At 40.4% G+C, this 16,468-nt stretch overlaps 1 protein-coding gene across 1 annotated transcript in view; it reads right to left on the minus strand.

The window, feature by feature from the left end:
• Window positions 1-4,475: 4,475 nt before the first annotated feature.
• The window catches only part of ABHD17C (abhydrolase domain containing 17C, depalmitoylase), a 29,387-nt gene continuing 17,394 nt past the window's right edge, over window positions 4,476-16,468 (minus strand). The window contains exons 2-3 of the mRNA XM_012578525.5: window positions 9,084-9,263; window positions 4,476-5,986 (exon numbers count right to left, since the gene is read on the minus strand). Of these exons, the coding sequence (XP_012433979.1) occupies window positions 5,767-5,986; window positions 9,084-9,263 (400 nt within the window). The 3' untranslated portion in view covers window positions 4,476-5,766. The remainder of the gene's footprint in view (window positions 5,987-9,083; window positions 9,264-16,468) is intronic.

Raw genomic sequence — 16,468 nt, forward strand, 5'->3', positions numbered from 1 at the left:
TCTGCCTGCTGATTAAAGCCATTACTCTGGTGTACCCAGGTGAAGCTATGGCTGCTCAAAGGCCACAGCAACTTCATCCTGTTGATAAAAAGGTGCTGCAAGGGACAGCTGGGACTCTATGGAGCTTAAATTTTCTTCCAAAGCAGTGCCCCTATCCAGCTCTCCTTCCTCCAGGCTGAGCCCAAAGGTTCAATTTACACTCCGGGAATGGATCAATAAAGCAATTACATGCAACATAAGTAGGCTGGGACTTCACGATAAACACAAAAGAAAACTCTGATAATTAAAAGGGACAAGGAACCCAAAACTCAGCGGCATACTGCCAAGAGTGTTTGAAATGGTGAATGTTTTAATGTAACAGCATACTGCTGAAGGCTGGAGGTCATGTCCTGGGAGCCCTGGAATGTGCCTGAAGCCTTCCCTCCCATTTCTAAGCAGAGAACAAAATTTTTTAGACTGTTTTTCTATTTCCTAGAGGGGCATCCCAGATCAGCATGTTTGAGAAGCTTCAGGATTGTTATTTATTTGATTCAAGATTAAAGTTACCAACTTCAGGTAGTTGTGACTTAGGGTCCAGGGGATTGCTTGCCTGTTGTAATTATATTACTTAAGTGTTCTATTAATATGTTGGAATTTCATGTATCAAAATGCACATTCATGGCTATAACTCATCCCTGGAATATAACAGTGCATTACTTAGCTTAGTCCTAGCAGTTATATTTTACAGATGGTCCATGCAGAGGAGGGTGTTAGGCACTGCTGCCATCCCACTGAACCTGGTCTGAGGCAAAGATCCAGAGGGCATACCCAAAGCATTCCTAATGGCACTGCTACAGGGGTGTCACTTGAAATGTAAGTGAGGTTAAATCTTTTAGCAGATATGCAAATTCCAAGAACAAACTGCCATGAAAAATGTCATTTAGGATAAGCAAAACTATGGATCGACGTCTTAGTTTAAAGCAGCTCTTAAACTAATAAGGCCTAGAAACAAAAGGAGAAAATAAACAAAAGACCTACTGCATGCAGTCACCTCCACAGGCACAGCAAACCAAGCCACCTATATTTGTCTTGAAGCCCAAGTGTAATCCAGAGGCGTGTGCTCCTTCCGCTGCTTCTGCTGATAAAGCAAGGCTCAGATCCAGCGGCTCTGCTGGATCCAGCCTCCTCCTCCTCCTCTCCCGGGCCAGCCGGACTGGCAGCAGGGTCCTGGCTCCACCAGGGCTGTGGCAGCGCCTTCGCCCTCTGCCCTCTGCCTGCCCGGCAGCCCTGGCCACCCAGCACATCACCATCACCCCCATCAGCATCATCACTTCCCCATCACCATCATCACCATCCCCACCATCCCCATCACCCCCATCGCCCCGCCGAGCGCAGCGCGTCCCGAACGCCGCTGGGTGTGGGGTTGGGGGCCGGGGTGATCCCCCAGGACACAACAGGGGCTGTGGCTGGCCCAGGCCAGCGGGCACAGCCCGGGACAGCGGGCACGGCCCGGGACAGCGGGGATGCTCCAGCCTCTGGAGCGAGAAGCGCAGCCCCGTCCCACGCCGGGCGAGCGCAGCCCGCACACGGCTTTACTCCAGAAGGCGACGAGATGCACTGGCAGCCCCCAGCCCCGACCAAAACACCTTTACCCTTCCAGGAACCAGAAGGCAATTTAGAATTTACCTACTAATGGTGTACAGGTCTTCTTGGAGGTCCTTTTTTTTTAAGACAGCAGGTATGTTACCCGTACACCTTCTGCAGAATTAATTTGATTACTGCAGCAATTCATCTGTAAAACAGCAGAGTCAAAGGAGCGGGGCTCACTCTCCTAGAGCAAGGACAGCTCCTGCTTTTTAGTGTTGTACCAAAGCTATGAGACCCAAGTACAATCTCCTGCTTTGAAATTCACACCCATCTGACCTCCGTATTACCACTGGACTTGGAAAGCAACACAGAGCCAGGAGAGAGTTTCTGTGCCTGACCTCATTCCCAACAGTGGAGTGCCCACCATCAAAGAGCCACCCCACCCTTACCCAGTGCTGGAGTACAAACAACTGCATTGGAGCTAAATTTCAGAGCTCAAATGTTTGGAGAGTTCCACATAGGACATACAGAAATGAGTTAAATGGGTTGAACTGAGAGCATTAGTTTGCTTTCACAGGAATAGACCTGGGGAAGAAAGCCTTTTCCGAGTGAGAACAATCAAGTTTTCCGGCTGAAGGAATAACCAGAGGAAACAAGTACATTGGGTCTCTGTTTCTATGTTTAGCACCATTTAGAAAAAGCAAATGCAATACAGAGTTCATCGATGTGTACAATGCTAAGCATAAATACAGGTTTGGGTATTTAGAGTTCCAGGGTCAGCACCCCGAGCAGAGCTGGCACAAGTTACAGGAGTGACATGTAAGAATGAGGAACAGAACCGCAGCAGAGGCGACACAAGTACCAGGCCTCCGTGTGAGCACGAGTTAAATTGGCAGCAGTTACATCAACTTTAAAAGGATACATATCAGACTCCTTGGAAAACCACACCTTTGAAGCTGTAACAAATATTCTCCTCTGGCTTTTCCAAAGTACAAACACGAGACAACTACTGGTAGTAAACAGATGTACCACATCTTACCTTTCTGCAAACAAACTGTACATCACCTGTGGCTGCACTACATGAACAAAAATAGTCAGTCACACAGGAAAAATGGACAGAGCATCCCCATCAACAATAAAATATTAGTGATTGCTCACACCTTTGGGAGACCCGTTGCATAATTTATCCAGGCACACAGAGCCATTTTTACAGTGACACCTTGATAGCTCTAAAATATGCATAACAAGTTCTTGTAAAGGCCCACATTATACATTTAAATTACAGAATGTTAGCAGTTTGCTGGAACAGACTACTTTTTTAGCCCAAAATTTGTTTTTCATAACCTCACATCATCCCCTTTCATATAATTTAAAAATGAAAATATTTTTTTAAAAATTTTAAAACATTTTTTTCTTTAAAATAAAGGACCTGAAATTCACTGTCATGGATGAAACTGCATCTTCATGACTTTGCCACATTTTTTCAACTAATAGTTCCAAGGTTGACCAGCAGTGTTTTGAAATGCTTGACACTTTGACACAAGCTTACAATACAAATAGCTCACTATTAGCATTTCTTTTGTGCAGAGCATACATCAGAAAATTATAAAAAAATCAGAACTGATTTAAGAACTACTGGATGAGAATAGGGCTACAAGGATAATTATTTAAGGGAACAAACAGGTAAATAAATTGAAAGAGAGGGAAGATCCATACCAGTGGATCAATGATAGGCCATTAACATTTTAATTAGAACAAAACATCTGTGTTAGTTTAATGCAGATGAACTTCAAAAACCAAACCAGACAATGCAGATGCCAGAAGACTGAGGCCCCTCTGAGAATTAATTAAGCAGGAATTCAGGCAAATAAAAGATAGTACAAATGGAAATCCATGTTCAGTCAGGACACCGTGAACTGTTCCTTCAACTGCAGAGACCACAGGACATAAATAACCATGTTGAATTAATATTCAGGGTTCACATTAACAGAGGAATACTGGCAAAAAAGCAAATGCCAAGATGAGTCACAAAATTACTTCAGGAGTTGGAAAAGTAATGATCAAAAATCAATTTATAGGGAAACGGTTAGAAATATCAGTTTGTTAAAGGGCAGCTACAGAGGGTCACGAGAAGAAACATTGCAGGCTGAGGTTTCAGAGCAACACAAAGTTAAATGTGGATGCCAAAAAACCAGAGCCAATTAGGTAAAAATCCCCAAGTCACTACAGGGACAGGCTGATCCTTTCAACACTACCTTGGATACCTGTACCACACACAGCAGTTTGGTTTCCACAGGGCTACAGTCCCAGGAAGAACACACGTAGGAATGGAAGAAAATCACTGTGGATTTATGAAGGTACAACAAATACATATAAAATCAGACAAGTATCTGAGTATTTACTTAAAATACAGGAGGGAAGTGCTGAGCTTGAGGTGGTGATTAGGCAAAACCTGACAATTTAGGCTGGCAAAGTCACCAAAAGAACTGCTGAGGGCCCTGCTGCTTGGGACAGTTGAAAGTCACAACTAGACAACACTGATGCCAGATCCACAGTCTAAGGATCCAGGTGATGTGGACCAGGATGCATGTCCTTATTTCACTGGAAGTGAAAATACAAATTCTTCCCGTTTTGCAGTAATAGGGCCAAGGCAATAATCAAAAACAATGCACCCTTGCAGCACTGAAAATCAACTGCAGGCCTGTTAGAGGAACTCATAACTATGTTCAAATATTTCTTCCAGGCAATGAATCATGATTTTTCATTACTTAGAACCAGCTGAACTCCATTTAAACATAACCTCTTGCACATTTGATTTACATACCCAGCTTACTCTATCAAGTAATGCTTTTACACTTTTCTTATGTATGAAAATTCTGCACCAAATAAGATTCCAAACTTGAGCAAGCTCTAATCCATGCATCCTTTATTCCATTACAATCACTGTGTTGCTCTCTAGCAACAGGACACAAACTGCAATCAATCGCAATCAATTTATACAACAATCTGAGGCTTACAGTACATTTAAGGCCTTTAAATTTGGAAAAATTAGACCTACCCTAGCAGTGTAACAATTTTTAAGTGTTTTGCATTTCTGATGCATAATCTGTGCGATTCCAGTGTCAAAGAATCAAATTACTTCTAAACTAAAAAGATCAGCTCAATGAAAATTTAGTTACATAATTCATCAAAACATAAATGTGTAAATTCTATTTTTTTTTTGTCCTGGAAACTTTATAAAACTTTAATAGCAAAATAATATAGGGATAAAAACATATTTTAACAAAATGTATTCAATCATATACAAACCAGAATTTTGCAGTTTATTGTAACTAGACTTAAATTAAAACTACCAATTAAGAATCTATGCACAATGTAAATTCAAATATGTACAGTACTTTTAAAAAGTCTACAGGAATGCTTTACAGAAGGAAATGTCTGTTATGGCTATTATTCAGACAATCTGAATATTAAAATGAGTTTTCTAGTAGTAAATTTACACATTTATTTTTAAACAAAAGCAGTTTTGTCCTTAGATCCTTTAAGAATATTCCAGTTATGTTTATACAACTAATGGAGAGGTCGTTACAGAGTTTAGCCCCATATAGTAGTTTGTTTATTTTCAGGTAAAAGTATATTTAAATAATTTACTTGGGAAGATCAGTAAGTTAACAAAAGAACACTAGAAGGGAGGAGGGGGAACTTCATCACAATAACTTTCCAGTTACAATACCACAGCTAGAAACTTCACAGAGAAAGTACTCCCTTAGATTGAACCCATGATTGTTCAGAACAAGCTGTAGCTCGTAACAGTTGTGTTCTCCACTCCGAGAACACAATGGGGGAAAAGTCTTTGTAGGACAGAATTATAAATGATCTGAAGTGAGACAGAGAAAACTGATCTTCGATTAATACAGCACTAGGTAAAAAGTGTCCCCATAAGCAGCTAGGATTCCCACTTCCTTCAGGGCAATGAAGCTAAAAATTGTTGGAATTACAGTAGTTGACCATATTTGGGTGCATTAGTAGAATCATTTCCAGATAGAAAAGACAAATTTCATCAGATGTTTGATTAGAACACCCTCAAGACAGGGCATTTCTTCATAGTATAAAGCTATTACAGCTATCCAGTTAAAGCATGTGCAAAACCAGGTAATTTCTTCCGTTCACAGTAACTGAGGTAAAATCAGGTAGGCTTCTTCAGGAGTTGGGAAGTTCATGAGATATGAACTGTTTTAGTCTCTCTAAGTATTGTGCATAAAGCTCTATGTCATTATGCCCAGCCCCTTCCACCCAGAGGGGCTCTACTGCCCGTGGACATCGCTCATACATGGCCAGGCCATGGGAGAAATCGATCACCTCATCTTCGGTACCGTGGATGACCAGCACTGGAGAGGTCACTTTAGAGATCTTGTCAATGCTGGGGGAAGGAAAAGAAAGACATAGCTCAGTTTGGGCCTTTCAGTTTCACGTCATTAGAGAAAGCAAGCTTAACTGTTGACACACAACCCAGTTAGCACGGCATGTTTTTAAATGGCTGCAGACCGCTGGAACTGTGCACAAGTGAAATGGGATAGGGCTCATTCCCAAAACACACGTGTGAAAAAGGAGCTTGCACTGCCATCACCACCATCCCACCAGTGCTAACAGCAACAAGTTTGAGTGGGCAGCATGCACATAAAGTTTGCCACCCAAAAATCCCCCACCAAAAGAGCTGCTGTATCTATCACACAAAGCACTGTGAGGCAAGCAAGATTCCATGGGACATTCTGCAAGCATGGGCTCTTCTCACATGACACATTATCACCTTCCAATTTAACAGATCAGGAACTAATTAATGACATTCCAGTCATAAGATTTCATTAACACAAAAAAAAAAAAAATCTTTGGCTCATGGAGCTTGAACCTATCTTAACCCAGGTTTATTCAGCTAAAGGAAAACAATCTGTTCTATTGATTAAGTTCAAACAATGAAATAGAAAACTGTGGGATATTTACAGGGATATTTAACTGCAAACCAGAGAAATCACATAGGATTTTCCTTTATGTAACCAGCCTCTTTGCCAGCTGTGACTGCAAAGTGGCTTTAGAGTAATATTTTTCCTTTTGCCCAGCTACCTTCAGCAGACCAATATAGCTTGAGACTACCTGTCACAGGAAAATGGGTTCTGAGGGAAGAAAAGAGTGACAGAGGCACCTTCCCACCAAAGAGGTCAGGCCAGAAAACCCCAGTTCTGAGGCATCCTGGTAGCACATGACCTTGCAAGCAGTGAGCAGCAGCTTTCTCTGCCTCTCCTCATGCAGGCCTCAGCTTTTACTTCCAGCCAGCCATTTCATGCTGGTAATTACCAATGATTCCAAATCTGTGCTAATGAACTCTCAGCTTCCCACCTGCTCCACTTCCATCAACAAATGGAGGAATGTGGAGAAATGAGTGCTGGTACTACTCAATTTTATGAGAGGACAAATCTATTTCTTTATGGTAGCTAATAAAAGGTGCTTGGATTTTCCTGCTACTGAAAAATGAGAAGGCGTGCAATTTTGGCATGACCATTGATTTTACAAAATTATCAAGACTGCTTAAAATTATTTTAAAAATACAGATGCCAGGATACCCTGACTTAAAAACAGTTTCATAAAAGTTTTATGAAAATTTAAAGTTAACTAAAAAGATGTATACTGAAGTGCTAAGTCTCACACAAACCTCAACATTCAGCACTCTAGAGAATTGTCATTGGTAGTCCAGTGAACAACTGAGTGTAAACACATTTCTGTCTCTGTCTCTATAGCTCTCAAAAATACTCCAAGTTTCATGCCATTTAAGGTACTATTTAAAATTAAAATGCAGCTTTATTTCACTTTTCCTGTGTGGAATTTAACATGTGTGCAATTATTCTGAATAAAAAAAAAAATCCCAACAAAAAAGAGGCATCAGAATAATGCAGATTTTGTTTTCCCCATAATGTTCATCCCAAAATTAGTATCATAGCCAAATGTAAATACTTTGTAATCAATATGCTGTATAAACTGAAGTTCTAAGCCCATGAGAGGTCTGGTGGAATAGATCTATCAGCTACATACAGCTACAGATGCTTATGCATAATTTTTGTTGCTAGACACTAAATTCTCATTTATTGTAGGAAACCCCTTTCACTTCAGTATTCATATAATAAAACATTTTTTTCACATATATTCACAGACCATTAAGCCAGATACTATTTATATTTTACAGAAAATTGGAAGGTGTTCCATTGCCAAGTCAGCAACTCATAAAGCAGTATTTAAACTGCACATTAGCCTTACTTTGTATTCTCAGCCACACAGCTCTGCAGCTAGAAAAATCTACAGAAACCAAATTCTCATGGAGTCCCAACATAAAATGCACATAATAGCAACTCACTGTAGGTGCACACAGAACTATTTTGTTTCCCACTGAGAAGACAGACAGTTGAGCTGCACACATTCACAAAGAGCACTGCTGTTTATTTTCACTGCTCCCAGTACCAGGGAAGTCAGACTGACAGCAATGAACAGCTCAGTAGGGCAAGAACAAAATACTCAAGTGCTACAGCACATCTGCTGTCACTGTTCCCCTTCCCACTCTTCTTTATAAAACTGTTATTTGATTTGGCTGGTAACAGCTAATCACTGTTACTTCTGTAATCAGAGCTATGTTTAAGGCTTTGTTTTTTCCTCTCTTGCAGAAGCATTTGTAAATATTGGATTTCAGGTTTGAGGATGATGAACGAGCTGGAGTGTAAGAGTTTCAAATTCAGTCTGCACCTCCAACAAGTTAATAAATTAACTAATAATATGTTTGAAAGGATTCTAAACATGGGGACTGTGAGAGCCACTATTACTTCATCACCATTCCTTCTAGCTGTTCTGGCATATGGATTTTTATGGCCTCCCACAGCTGCTAATTTTAATCTGTTGTAACCAAAATAAAAGAAAAATAAGAAATGCAATGAATATTCCTTACTATACTTATCACAAGCATGACTTTCTGAAGTAAAGCTGAGTTTTGACCAAGACTTCAGTGAGTGTCTGTTTTATCTTCTCCCTTCCATGGACCACTAAGCTTTTTACCTGTGCTTCCCCCTGCCCTGCTATAGAGAGACTGGCTTCCCCTCTCTATATTCTTCCATAACTTAAACTGGAACAAATGAGAAGTTCTGAAAGATTCCTAGAATATCTGCTGTTCCCATGACCTCTTCTATTCCTAAATAGTTGGGTACTCCAGGTCTGTTACTATTGTTTTTTCTGTGAAAACTAGACTATACAAGCAAATGTTTTATCTTAAAACCAGTTGTATATAGTTTTCTACAGCTTCTTAAAACAAGCTTAATATCTTCTAAAAAATGGGACAGGGACTTTGTTTTGGTCACAAAGTCAGGATTCTACAAGATTCCCCCTCACAGGGAGGAACAAATACAAGTCTCAGTATCTATTTACACCACCAGTCTCTTCTAAACACCTATAGAGATGGTGAGTACAGAAACCCCCCTGTTACATACCTCGGGAAAGCATCAAAGCAATAGGTTTTCCTGGTGTCAGGAAAAGCCACCCGTAAGCCAGACATCAGGGGGGAATGGAGGATCACAGCTGCACACTCGTACCGAGATGCCAGGTCCACTGTAGGGACAGTACCAATGCTCTGACCATACAGGATAATGTTCTCAGGACTGACACCATACCTGCAGAGAAAAGAAAGATCCCTTTAAAACAAAAAAGCCAGAACACAACACATTTCACATCACAGATGCAGAAACCAAACCAAACCAACAAAAGTCAAAGGGAATAAAAACCAAAGCATCCCTCCTTATCCTTTGTGGGTCTTTAAAATCTGTTCCTAGGAGACACAAACTTACAAGTTTAAATTTTAAAACAACCCAAATATTACACTTAAGGCTTAAGACAGCTATCCTCAAAGAAGGAATGGCAATTTGGTCATTAATCTTTACCTTTTTCAGGAACAGTTCTTGTCTTTCACTCCACAGCACAGCAAATTATAAATGCTACTTCCCCCTATCAAGAGGCACTCTCAGGAATTTCAACTGGATGTCCTAGAGGCTGACAGCCCTTCCACCATTACACAAGACAGTTACTCCTCTGCCCACCTTTAATTCCAGTTGGAATTGCAGTTGGAATAAGAAGACAAAACTGCCTTGTTAGTGATAGTAAAGACAACAGGTCTGTTCATATTTCCAGTTACTGATCAGTATAAAATATTCTTAATTTTTCTTCACCAGTTTAAAATGGGTTGATGTCTTCAGTTTAGCTTTTATATTTTTCAGATTCTCTGCTGCCTGATATGCAACTCTGAAACTTCATATACAGTGTTAGTAAGTTCTCTTCACAAGGTAGTTAGAAAAAACAATCCCTTCCCAGCTAGAGAACCAAGGACAACTGTTACCCAAAAAGAATAAAAAAATGCAAAGAGAAGGGGACAAGCCAGAGGGTTGAGACTTCATGACCAGGACCTGCAACTGGACAAGTGAACCCAATATGTAGATGAACCAAAACTTATAAAAGTGTAAAAACTCATGTATTCATCTTGGATTCAACCTGGGTGTAGCCCTGGCCAGGCTCTTGTGCTGCCCAAGGTGTATCCTTTTAAGGCTTTTCAGTAAATACCTATTTTGTCCATTTAGCTCTGTCTAGTCTCTGTTCCAGATCACCCCTTTTAGGCATCAGGGTCAAGTTTCTTTTGTAACTATAAAAATACATTATTCCATAAAATGCAGAGTCCACAGTGAGTCCTGGATGGCTCCCCAATATTCCCATCCAGTCTATGAAACTGTCCCAGCCTGTGTGCTGCTTCCCAAAAAAAAAGCTGAGAATGAGATTAATTCAGTTTTCATGTAATGTGTACAAAATAGAAAAGAATTTGGAAGGGGCACAGAAGGAGGTGACAGTGGATAATGGAAGTGAAGAATATTTGGCCACCAGAACTTGTTAGGAAAGCTGCAAATCAAAGCTGTTACTCAGTTATAAAGTATTTACCCAGAAGATTTCTCTCTGTCAACTCTACCTCCCAATGCAAGCTGTGTAATCAAATACTACACAAATTTCTAGTAGAAAATAATTTATTTAAAACATGTCTTTTTGACAGTCTACACCATCTACAATCCTGTCGTCACTGATGACAATGAAAAGAAAACCCTGCAGTTCAGGCTATACCCCATCTACACCTGGAAGGTTTCAATTTCCTTACAAAGCTTCTTGGCATGGTGTACAGCAGACCTGGAGAAGACTCGACTTTCAAGCAGCTAAATGATGTGGTATGTGCCAAAAGAGAAAATTAAAATGATAGAAGAAGAAAGACCAATTAATAATTAAGATTAAGAATAATCCAGTAGTAATCATGCAATTACAGGCTGTCAGGATTGCCTTGTTTCATGATGAAGAATAACTAGACTAGATTGCAGCCTCTGTGAAACTGAAATTTTCTTAATATTTTTACACTGCTGAACATAAGGGTGCTTTTGGCATCTACTGTTACATGAATAAGCAACTGTATAAAAATATCTCTCAGGAGTAAAATTTTATCCTCTTGGTAACCAAGCAGCAGCTGATGCTGGCAGTCTGTCACCACAGCCACAGGCTGATGTTTTTAAAGAGATGTTGTGCAGCTTTTTTAGCAGATTTTTTTCTCCCTTAGTGTTAGATATGATCCAGCACACAGCAGGGCCTGGCTGACTCGGTTAACAGGACCTTGGACCAAAGTTTTGTCATCACAGACATCGTACCAGCTGCTGGGTGGGGAGGGCTGGAGGCATGCACCCCAAAGGCACCACATGCATCCAGCCTATCTGCCAGCTGCTGCATCATATTAAAGACAGGCAGAAATTCATCAGCATCAGGGATATATACAAGAAAACAGTAAGAACACAGGTCTGGAATATGAACACCTACATGGTGTTTCAGCAGGCATGGAATGATATTAATGCTGGTAGGTTTTGCAATGCCATCCTGACCTGCAGTACCATGATAAATGTGAAGTTTCCTTTCTAAAGGATTATATATAAATATAAGCAGAATGTAGAAGCAGATGTCTGAATGAGAATCACAGGATAACAGGACAGCATAGGGTGGCAAGAGAATTTGACACATCCATTTGCCTTAGTACGGCAATTTTCTCCATCACTGACCAGCTTTCGACTCACTCCTTTTGATGTTATTTTGTTTCTTAAAATATCTTTACAATGTAAGGGGAGAAACTTGCTGTTGTGGCAACAGGTATTCTAGACAAAAACCTGTTTCATAGTATGACAGTCAGATACAGTCTATAGCATCATTAAAAAAGCCCAGAGATATGTCTAAACTTAAAGTAGCCCTTCATCACTACAACTATTCAGTATCCAACTCCACAGAAAGGAAATGTGACAACCTGGACAAAATGAATAATTGTAAAAGGGTATTAGGGCACTAAGTTAGTACACTCTTAGCCTATCATTAGAGCAAATGCCTTCTCTGCTTTATATTCCTACTGACTGACAACTAAAAGAATCTCTGGGGCTGTTTTATTTAGGGACAGTTCCCCCTCTCAAGACAGAAGAGTTACTGTAACAGATTTATCTTTTTAAGCCCTTTGCCATTAGGTCATCACTCAGCAAGCGAGACATTGAGCTTACCGCAAACATCAGCAGAAACAGCTACATGTAATATTTATTTATCCTGAGGCCAAAGGACACAGGACAACTTATGAGCAAAGGCCATGAATAATTGAGCTGTGCAAGGTCCTCAGCAAGCGCCGCTCAGCCCAGGTACAAACCCACCTGGGGGCTTGTCTTTAAAACACCATGTTCGTTCTCAAAGCAGAGGCTGGGCCTCTTCCTCACCCTGCAAACTTCCTTGTGTTAGATCCTTGCACAACAGGAGTAGTGATACAGAAAGTGAAAGAAAAGAGGGGAAGAGCCAACATGGGTAAGAAGGCTGCAATGAAAGGGAAACTGGGTGACACAGAAAAAGGGAAAGAATATGGTAGAAAAAGGCAAAACACACTCTGGAAAAAGAGGAATCCTGTTACAGTCTGCTCTCCTATTGAGGATGAAAGTCTTTCCACCAGCTAAACAGCAGCCCCTAAAAATAACTTCCTCGAAACACACAAGCTTTGGTCCCTGTGGAAAGAGTTCCATCCAATGGAGCAGGAGAGCCAAGGAAAATTTCTGGATATGCTTGGGCACTTCTCCTGTGGAGCCCCATCAGAGAGTTCTAAACAAGCAGAGCAACACAGCAATGTGGAAACCAACCTTCAGCAAAGCCAAAGCAGGAAACAACTCAGTTACCACTGGCATATGCAAAACCCCTGCTCTGACAAAAGGGGAAAAAAGAGAAGAAAAAAGGGCAGGCATACTTTTTTTTTTCCCAGAGGGAACTCCATTACTGAGAACTGCAGCTATTGCTGTATAAATGATGCAAGCATTTCTGCTTCCTCTTACCCACAAACACAGGTGGCAAAGCTCAAAGCTCCAGTCTCAATAAACCACAAGTACACGGTGTGGTTTACACACTCCATTTGTGTGTGCAGAAAAGCTCCCAGCAACCTTCACAAGCAGTAAGCTCCCTGTACCTAGACCTTCAGGCCAGGTCTAGCTAAGGCCCCAAAACATCCCACACTTTATAATAACAGTAGTTTGGGGATTCTTTTTCCCCCCGTGTTACTGCCTCAGTAAATACAAATGAGGTTTACCAGCAATTCTGTTCTCCTTATGCTAGCATGAACTACGTGCACAGAAATGGTTATTAAGGATCCACACCCCAGACTCTTCTACTTATTTCAGAGTAATAAGAGACCTCAGTCATGACAGCAGATCAGTGGGATAAAGGAGACTGGGAATATTGCTGACAGAGAGCATAGCAAAGGAGGATGAGACACGACTTCTAGCTGACCTGCTTGGCTGTATGGCTCTGGCTGGGGCCATGTCCCTCCTCAGTTTCCCCATACAACAGCAATGATGGCATCAACTGCCATGCAAAGTACCCCAGACTTTCTGGATGACAGCCCTATGTGCAAACCATGTATTACCTCAAAGCATCTTTAATTATGAGCCTGTGATACTGAATCCCTGCTCCCCACAGGGCTCCAGCTTTGAGCCATAGAGCTGGAAGGTTTACCATTGCTATTTTTACTCTCTCCCTGCTCAGTGGAGAGTGCCAGTGGAATGCTGCTGCAGGGACTCCAGACATGTCACAGCTGAAGCCCTGCAATGTTCACAGCCAAAGCTGCCAGTCCTCAAAAGTGCCAAATACATATTCATTAACGAGGCCAGTCCTTTTGCCAGGCTTACTGAATCCATGAAGTCACCTTGTATTTTCAGTTTGAATTTTTATATTTGCTGTCCCATTACCCCTTACCTGACCAGGAAAGCATAGAGAGCAGACTGTATACAACAACAGCAATAAATTAGTTTTCAGAAACTGTCTCTGCAGTTGGCACAAACTTTGTCTTTGATGGCACAAACCCCACTCCATAATGCTGTTGAGACTTAATGTTTAACTGCTGCTAAACTAAGGCAGGGACTGATGGGCGAGTTCTTCCTTACAACACAAAGTGCATAAATTTACAGGGCCAGGAAAATGAGGTAACCAGCTCCTGCATTCTCACAAGGGGACTGAGTCTGAAACTGGGCACTCCCTTCTCCAGCAAACACCAATTAAATAAATCATTTTCAAGATACAAAGAAAATCCAGCACACATCAGGTATAACACAAATCACGCCCCAATTTGGAGGAAATAATGACTTCTAGAAGTCACCTTTACTAGAACATACATGTACTGAACCTATTCAAATCTGGTTCTTTCTGTTTGCACAAACCCATTTGTTACAAAATACTATTTATTGCCTTTTCAAAACACATTATCTCTAAGTTTAATAATCCAGAGAAATTTAGATCACTTGTTAAGAAACACAGATAGGTATTTTCTTAGCATCATTATACATTTCCATAAGATATCCATGTATATTTTCAGAAATAAGTGGTTATTTAACCCTGTATGAGTCTATAAATCTAATTTTGGGGATAGAAAGAAAAACAAAAATGCTCAATTAAGTAAGTCACACAGCAGGTCGCATATATTGAGTATGATTTTATGTTGTGTGACTTTCACAATAAAATAAATCAACACTAACAACGTAGTCAATTATGATTATTGCAAGAAATTTACAATATCAGAACAAAACACTGCATTTTGCATTGTGCTTCAGCAAGTACCACTCCAGCATGTCAGCCAAAATATCAGAGAAATTACAGCAGATTTTCAGTCTAAATGCCAACATGAATTTGAGAGAAGGCATTAGATTAAGGATTTTTTGAGTTAACTGTAACAACTGTCAAATGAGAAAAATCAGATTTCTAGATTCACAGGAAACCCTGGCACACAAAAACCATCCCTGTGCCAGTTTCTCCAGTTTCCTTGAATTCACACAAACATAGGTCTAAAATTCTTCACTGTTTTACTGACACTGACTCTTTAAATCATGAGATTTCCTCCTTCTCTACCTTATTCCTCTCCAGGCCTACAAGTACTCTGCAATTCAAGTTATGGTATACCACACTCTATTTCACTTCACATTTTCATGGAGATAAGAGCCAAAACCAGGTTGTACTCTGGCTTAAGAAGCTGCAAAAGAGAGGGACCAATTTTTCTGGCTTATGTCCCAGCACACTGTCATAAGAGCAGACAAGTAATTCCACAAATGTGTTCACTCTCAAAATAATTTAAATGGCTGACAGAGAAAATTAATCAAGGACTCTGCCACAGTTTTATATCACTATTACTTTTACTATCACACCAGAGAGTCATTTGATTATCATGGAGAAACCCCAGTACTAACCAATATAAGCTGACAGTGATACAGAATGAACCTATGACTCTTGAAAATGCCCTCTTACAGGCAATTTTGGAAATTATTAGCAAATATTACACTCTACAGGCTTGCTGGACTCTGTGACTGCAGCACTAATCAAGTGATGTACCAACTCCTCTTTTCATATCAATAATAAAAATAATAAATAGATCAAGTAGAAGCAACTTCTAGGCACTTCTGAGGATGACCATTTGCCCCGCAATAACTTAATTATAGCAAAGCATGAACTCACTGCAGCTGGTTCTTGATTACTGTCCTGTGACAATCAGTTATCTGTTATCAAACACTGAGAACTGTGCTCACAGTTCAACCAAGTCCTGACAAGGATATTGAGTATCACTGCAGAGCTCCAGCATCCATGACAAAAGCAGGGATCTACACACTGCTGAGTAGTGAAGCCACTGCAAGTTTTCCCTGAACAGCCAGGGTAGGTAAAAGTAAATGGTATTTCATGGCATTCTCTAGTACAAACTGTAATGAGATTACATTTTAAATTATCTGAATTATGCTAATCTGCACTGAGTGGCTTTGGGGTGACAGTTGGATGACTTTTTAAAAGTTCAAATAATAGTAGTTTGCCTAAAGATTGTTCGTTTTTGAAATACAGCCTTAAGTCACCTTTTGTTCATCTGCCTCAAACATAGGCTCCTGAAGTTGTCATGTTTCACACCTCCTCTGACTAAAGTAAAAGTTGCTTGCTCAGGACTCAGAGCAAGCCCAGTACTCTTGAACAGTAAATCCACACCTCTCCTTCTTCCCACCCAGCTTCACCATTACCAGGAAGTTCTTTTTCCCCCAGGCAAAAAATAGGCAATCTGTGTTTGCAGATCTATTTATATTTTTAAGGAACTAAAAAGTAAACCCTCCTTTGTTTTCTCTTTTACTGAGGACTCAACTATATTTATAATGTAACTTTTCTCCACCACAATAACCCAGGATACTGATTTTGGTGTTTGGTTTATGATAGATTGCTCATTTGTCTACCACATGAACTAGCAATTTTATGTATAAACAATAAACACATTTTG

The sequence above is a fragment of the Taeniopygia guttata genome, chromosome 10 (genome assembly GCF_048771995.1).
Source record: "Taeniopygia guttata chromosome 10, bTaeGut7.mat, whole genome shotgun sequence".
Taxonomy (NCBI): Eukaryota; Metazoa; Chordata; class Aves; order Passeriformes; family Estrildidae; genus Taeniopygia; species Taeniopygia guttata.